General features: G+C 50.2%; 5 protein-coding genes across 5 annotated transcripts in view; 3 read left to right on the top strand and 2 right to left on the bottom strand.

Moving 5' to 3' along the window:
- The window catches only part of MGYG_03698 (vacuolar membrane protein pep3), a gene marked incomplete at both ends in the record, with an annotated part of 3,856 nt that extends 3,413 nt beyond the window's left edge, over window positions 1-443 (top strand). Inside the window, 2 exons of the mRNA XM_003173475.1 lie at window positions 116-282; window positions 359-443. Coding sequence (XP_003173523.1) covers window positions 116-282; window positions 359-443 — 252 coding nt within the window. The remainder of the gene's footprint in view (window positions 1-115; window positions 283-358) is intronic.
- A 390-nt stretch (window positions 444-833) lies between these two features.
- Window positions 834-1,536, top strand: MGYG_03697 (hypothetical protein; the record flags this gene model as incomplete). The annotated part of the gene is made up of 4 exons (XM_003173474.1): window positions 834-850; window positions 921-1,133; window positions 1,255-1,309; window positions 1,372-1,536. The coding sequence occupies 4 exons, from the start codon at window positions 834-836 to the stop codon at window positions 1,534-1,536; spliced, it is 450 nt and encodes a 149-aa protein (XP_003173522.1).
- A 437-nt stretch (window positions 1,537-1,973) lies between these two features.
- Window positions 1,974-2,921, top strand: MGYG_03696 (hypothetical protein; the record flags this gene model as incomplete). Its single annotated transcript, XM_003173473.1, has 2 exons — window positions 1,974-2,006; window positions 2,736-2,921. The coding sequence occupies 2 exons, from the start codon at window positions 1,974-1,976 to the stop codon at window positions 2,919-2,921; spliced, it is 219 nt and encodes a 72-aa protein (XP_003173521.1).
- A 1,247-nt stretch (window positions 2,922-4,168) lies between these two features.
- On the bottom strand, window positions 4,169-4,628 carry MGYG_03695 (hypothetical protein; the record flags this gene model as incomplete). The annotated part of the gene is made up of 2 exons (XM_003173472.1): window positions 4,169-4,345; window positions 4,620-4,628. 2 exons carry the CDS (start codon window positions 4,626-4,628, stop codon window positions 4,169-4,171), a joined length of 186 nt encoding a protein of 61 aa, XP_003173520.1.
- Window positions 4,629-5,267: 639 nt separating this feature from the next.
- MGYG_03694 (hypothetical protein) lies at window positions 5,268-5,881 on the bottom strand (the record flags this gene model as incomplete). Its single annotated transcript, XM_003173471.1, has 4 exons — window positions 5,268-5,351; window positions 5,375-5,538; window positions 5,579-5,701; window positions 5,764-5,881. The coding sequence occupies 4 exons, from the start codon at window positions 5,879-5,881 to the stop codon at window positions 5,268-5,270; spliced, it is 489 nt and encodes a 162-aa protein (XP_003173519.1).
- Window positions 5,882-6,520: the final 639 nt, after the last annotated feature.

The raw sequence follows: 6,520 nt of genomic DNA, 5'->3' as shown, positions 1-6,520 counted from the left end.
CAGACTCGAGACCGCGGCGCTGGGATCCCGTTATGCGATCGTCGAGCCAGGAGAGAAATGTTGGATCTGCTCGCTTCCGGTACTTAGCAGACAGTTCTTTGTGTTCCCATGCCAGCATGCTTTCCACAGCGACTGTCTGGGCAAGAAAGTAATGGACGCAGCGGGGACGGGGAAGAAGAAGCATATCCGGGATTTACAGGCTGAAATGAGTAAGGGGACTAGCATTGGCGCTAAGAGGGAGAAGATCATTAGGGAGTTGGATGGTTTGATTGCCGAAGCCTGGTGAGTTTCTTCCCCCTCCCGCTATTAGTTGGTGATCTGTTCTAATGGTGTGTGTGCGTGTGTGATTTGACTACAGTATCCTATGCGGCGAGTATGCCATCAAGCAACTTGACGAGCCCTTTATCAGCTCGTCAGATAACAAGAACGAATGGTCTATCTGAGCCAGACCCTGGCCCATGACCATGCCCATGAGCATGAATATATAATAATATGAATGTATATGTATACATAAAACCCCAGTCCATTCCCAACACCTACCTTAGTTTACCTGGTTTAGAATTGAAACTTCACATCTTCAACGCCCAGCCGTCAGCCAACCACCCCAACCTTCGTAGGGAGTACAAGACAAGACAAGACCCTTTTTAAGAGTAGACTCTATGCTAGACTTCATAACTCACTTTCGGAACCTTAACAGTCTTGACCCGAGCAAACTTTGCGACGAGTTAGAAGTAAACAACCAAAAAAAGGCTTCTGGACAAGCAGGCTGAATTAAGTCTTGTTCTTGTCCACTTTTTTATGGCGTTGACGCCGTTTCACAGGTTGCTCGGTTGATGGCTGCATGCATGCAGTATGCACGGAGGAATGCGGGGGAGGCGAATACTACCAGGCTAGGCAGTTACTGAAGGAAGTAGATGCAGAGAAGCAGAAGAAGAAGAAGCAGACGCAGAGCCAGAGCCAGAGCCAGAGCCAGAGGCGAAGAAGAGAGGGCACCGGACATACGCATTGATGGAAGGATCTCGATGTCCGGACTTGACTCGGGATGCCAGTGTTTTTGCAGGTTTGATGCCTGAGCATGACAAAAGTCCGCCCTATCTCGGCCTCTGCTTTGAGCAGCATCGAAGTCGTGCCCCGTACATAGGTGATCTCAAGTCATGCTCCGTACATAGGGTATCAGGTCTCAGGGTTTCAGGGGGTCTCCCACGGGTATCGACGCCAGCCACAGTCGGTAGAGAGCACTAACCACATCACTAGCAGCGCAGAGCAGAGGCAGAGTGGCTGGCAGACGGAAGGGTCTCTCCCCATTCTGGTAGGGCCTGGCACGCCACGGCTCATGGCCGCCCGTCTCTATGGAGTAAACTAACGAATTAGTTTACTCTCTTAATGCCTAGCATATGGAACTATATCGGCTTTAGGTCGGGTCGTTATAGCCACCACGCCCAGGACAAAGAAGTCAGTCTCCTTTATCCTCTGTTCCCCCGCTCAGCCAGCGACGCCGAGTTACGGCTTCAAGCGCCTACCAAGCCTCTGACGTAAAGTACTGTACCGTACCTCGCTGCTTGACCACCAGCCGCTGGCTCGCCGGCGCCAAACAGAAAGGGGGCGGCGGCGATCAAGGTTGGATGAATTAGAAGCACCGATAGAACGCAATAACCAGTTAGTGAAGACATAAAATAACTAGTCCAGTCTGTGTGCTTCCCGTATAAAAACTGGATACAGAACAAGAAGCCATCATCGAAGATAAAAGCAGGGGTATCACGCGGGCGCCTTTTTTCGTCTCGTGTCCAGTTCTTTGCTTTTTCCGGTCAAGAAGGTCGAAGCTGTTTGATGCTGAAGTTGGAGGTTGCAGGTCGGAGTTTGATATCTTCGTCGTCTTCTTCGATGTCTCGAGACTCCGTGCATGATTGATCGTCAATCCCCATCGGCGGAAAGGGAAGAGAGACAATCAGAAACAAGCTGACGCCATCATCGCCATGGTTCAGGGTCTGCAGGTGGACAGACAGGTGGTAAGTGTGGACGGTAGTGGATAAGACGATGGGCTGATGGGCTAAGGGCGAGTTACAGGGGGATGAGAGAGAGAAATCCGGGGTAAAAAAACAAAACACACGCCGTATCATCATCGCCAGGCGCCTGGATGATCCTGACGAAGCCGTTTCTTGACTTGAACCTTGTCTATTCTCCTCGTTCTTCTTCTATTTAACTATGTTTTTGGACGGAGCAGTGACGTACCATGAAGCAAAGGAGGGAGGAAGCAGAAAAGAAGATGAGAAGCGAGCGGTTCACGAGGTAGCTGCTTGTACTCCGTATCTCGCTCGTACAGCAACCAGCAACCAGCACCAGCAACGTCGGACAGCGTCAATTAATGAATGAGCGAGACCGAGAAGGAAGAAGAAGGAAAGAAGAGAGACAAAGGGTCATCTCGTCACCTTCGTCATCGGTCATCGTCGTACATGATGAATAGTCGCAAGCAGCGAGACAGACACATCGCCAGCCACTGCTCACTAACTAACCAGCCAGTCAAGCCGCTACTGCAACTAGAAAGTCACTAAGCCAGCGGCATCTGTACTCGCACCTAGAGAGGTCACTGCAGACGACGAGGAGAGATAGAGCGTCAAGCTGGCTTACTTGAGATGCTCGAGTCTGAGCGATATAACTACGGAGCAATAATATGATGACTACTCTATGCCTGACTGACGTTATTAATTGCGCCGACATGAAACGGACCAAAACGCAAGGCCGTGAACGCGTACGGGACAGAAAGGGATGGAATGGAACAAGAGTTTCTCACTCATCCTCTCGCCAATCAGTCTGCAGAAGAAGAGACGGAATTGAAATTGTTGGCAGGGTCCGTTCGAGAGGTTGAGAGTGTACTTTACCGCTGGTACAACAAGTACCTCGTCTCATACCTGGACCGAGCATGAAGTATGTAACTCGGGTACCTTTTCTGGACGAGTCGGAGAAGAGCAGGTCCTGTTCCGGCGGCACGGCGAGCGCATGGATAAGATCATTTACTTTAACATTCATTACCTTAAGAGGAAAAGGAGATGAGGTTGACGTGGCGTCCGTCTCACGATGGACAATGAGAGCAATGATAGTAAGAGAGTGATGAGTAGTTCACTGGAGGTTGGAGTAGCACAGCCAGGCCAGCCAGATGATGAGAACGAGAAAGCAGATAAAAACCTGTCTTTCCCTCGCACAGTCGAAGAAGAAGAGAGAGACGAAAAAAGAAGAAGAGAAGTTGTAGATGGACGGCCTGAAGTCGAATTCCCAACCACCCTTTCTTGCTGCCGTTCAGTCTCTCTCTCCCCTATTAGGATCATTCTCTGCACGAAGCGGAAGACCAGATGAGGCGGTGAAGTATGCAATCTGCATCCATCTGCATATATTATTTCTTTTCTTTTTCATCTCTTTTCGTCCCTTTTCTCTCCGTCCTGCTCGATCTGCTTGAATGGATGTGCATAACATTGACGGAGACTCCGCTGATGTGCGTTGGTTACTTATGCTATGCTGTGCCATCCGGGCATCAACAATCACAAAACGGAGTAAACAACAATCCATCGTCATCAAGTATGAAAATCTTCGTCAGGCGGATGAGGACAGATAGGCTGGTAGAGCCTACGTATACTCTTCTGCTCCAGGTGCCCCAAGCTCTCCAGTCGGTCTCCATCAGTAACCCGTACCCCAGTCCCCTGGATAGGTTACTAAGTACGGAGTATATGAATGAATGAATGAATGTTCTGGAGATCGCTTGGACCCGACCACTCAGGAGAACCCAGCCCTTTCAGAAAAGAAAGGAATAAGGAAAAAGGAAAGGGAGAGGAAAAAAAGCAACGATGAAGCACAAGAAGGCCCTTCCGTGGTTCGGGCCTTGCTGGCGTCATGTCGCCCCCAGAAGAGGACATGCATGCAACTCTGGCACTCACTCTACCTCTGAAAAAAAGTAAAAGCTAAAGGCCTGCATGGGGTGGCCTGTCTGTCCGTCCCTTTTTTGCTTCTTCCTCTGCTTTCTCGAGGGGGGGTGTGGTAGTGGTAGTGATGATGGTGATGGTGGGTGGTCTTGGTCGACAGGGATGATGCATGCATGTCGTTCTTGTCGAACCTCCCACGCCTCGAGCAAGTAACCCAGCCCAGCCCAACCTAACCATTTCCTCTCATCCTCATCTTGGGCTCAGACTGCGAGTTTGTTCTTCCTTTGCTCTGGCATCCCTTCCCAACTAAACATTCCGTATGCCTTTCCCGTTGGGATAGAACCTTTGGTTCCCAAACATGGAGAACGAAACGGGTGGACACGACACACGGTGGTTTCAACTCCGCTTGCCTGGGCTGGACTCTTTGGCTTGGTCGGCTGGTCGGTCGGCCGGGCGGTTAGTTAGGTGTACAATTGTGTACATCAGTGGGCGAGCGGGGAGAACAAAAGGGCGAAGATCATGTCATGCCATCTCCTGAGATGAGTTACTGTGACGGTGTTTTAATAATAATGGGGGTGGTCTTAGTCCCTTCCGTCAACAACGCAACTGAGATTTGATGATGACGACGGAGGTAGTGGTGTGTCCCTTTCCCAACCAACCAACCACTTCCCTAGTCACCCGGCAAGTATAGTAGCAAATAAGTATACTCACCTCACTCATGCAGGGGGGCCTCGCATGCTGGTGTTAGGCGAAAGTAGAGTTCGAGAGAGACCTTTTTTTGTCTTTTTCTTCTTTTTCCCTTGCTGCATATTTTTTATCTTTATCGTCTCGACAGTTCCATGCCTGCTCTCGGCTGTGCAGTGGCAATACTGCGAATGAACTCGAGCAGGTAACTGTTAGCAGGCAGAGCAAGTACCAGACGCGCAGCCAGCGAGCAGTACAGAGTAACGAGGCATCTACCTCCCTCTCTATCACGTCTTCCTCGTCATCCGTAGCACCATCACCATCATCGCTGCCATCGTCTTGTCTTCTTCTCCTCGTCGCTGTGGATATATCTTGCTCTATCGTCCGTACTTTTCTTCAACTTCTGACTCTGACTTCTTGTGCCTGACATGAGGAAGTACCTTGTTCGCTTAGCTAAGACAACTCTCCCTTACACCCACGCCAACCCTCTTGCTGCCACGCCCTAACTACCTGCGAGTACCTCTTCTGCCGCCTCTCCGCTCTAACTGCCAGAAGTACCGTCTTGTCACCCCCTTGCCGCCCGTCCCCGTCCTCACCGCCCTCTGTCCCCTCTTCTTTCCACGGCCCTTCGTTGCTTCTTCCCACCCCCTTTGCTTTTTCCCTGCTTAGTCACCCTCACCCTTCCCTCCTTTCTCCGATCTTCCTCTTTCTTCCTCTTCTTTCTTCTTCTTCTTCTTCTTCTCGTCGTCTCCTGCTTTGCTTCTTCAACCTCTCGACTTCACCTCTTCGACTTCATCTCTTCTTCTTCTTCTTCTTCCTCGTCCGCCTTCACCACCACCATCCGCCGCCGACTCTTCTTCCTTCTCGCCGTCCTTTCTCATCTCGACCTCGACCTTACTCGCCTTCGCCTCCGACTTCGCCGCTCGACTCCTGCTACTACCACCAACTACTACTATATAGCTTACCGTTGACTGGCGTTGACTCACCTCGACCACCAACCAAACCCCACTGAGAGACCACGCTCGAGATAGCAAGACATACAGACAAAGAACAAGTGTCTGCTCTGCTTGCCATTCTCATCATAGCATGACTGTCTCTCGTCGTCGTCTCTGAGTCACCGTCAAGTCAGCTACCGCAGGAGACTGACCACCTATCACCACCTCTTACTTGCCAACTAGCAACATCTCGACCGTCCAGCCAAAAACCTCGAGAACCCAGTTGCACACACAGACAGCCTGAAGCTTGCCTTGCTTTGACCGGCCTTTGTCAAGCTCACGCTGCTCTCTCATTCATATACGTCGACCTGTCTGCCACGTTGATCGACTCCGGGGAAGCTGCCGTTTATTATCGCTGAATTTTGTGACTCGTCATCAAGGTTGAGCCTGCTACTGCTCCTTGCTCCTCCTTCACACACGACCTGACCTCTCCGCTATACTACTGCCCGCTAGACTCTCCGTCTCTTCTGCAGGCACGCCTTGGTCTCACAGTCACTCTATTCAAGCGATAATACTCGTCTCGCCTCCTTTCTTTTCTCGTCTTTCCCTCTTATCCTCACGACCTTGCAACGAAGCGCTTAATTCTTTTTTTTTTTCCTTCTTTCGACTTTCATATCGGCATCTTTCCTTTACTCTCTTTTCTTTTTCGTTTTCTTCTGGCAAAACAACCACCAACCGACTCATTTAAACCGACAATAAACGAACAGCTTTCGTTTTTATACCTCGGACACAACGTTCAAATGCAGTCATAACGATCACTACCAGCTCTCCTTTCTCTTTTCGTTCAACCAGCATCACCAAACAAGGTGCTTTGGGTGCAATCTCAGCTTTTTTTTTTATCCGGACCACGGACGGCGAAACGAATCTCCTTGGCGTTTCTCACCATTTACAACCTTTCACTTTATTACGGTCTGCCTCTCTCAATCAACATTT

The sequence above is a fragment of the Nannizzia gypsea genome, genomic scaffold, assembly GCF_000150975.2.
Source record: "Nannizzia gypsea CBS 118893 supercont1.3 genomic scaffold, whole genome shotgun sequence".
NCBI classification, from domain to species: Eukaryota; Fungi; Ascomycota; class Eurotiomycetes; order Onygenales; family Arthrodermataceae; genus Nannizzia; species Nannizzia gypsea.
Note: the sequence above shows the minus strand (reverse complement) of the source record. Positions and strands in the feature narration are given on the sequence as shown.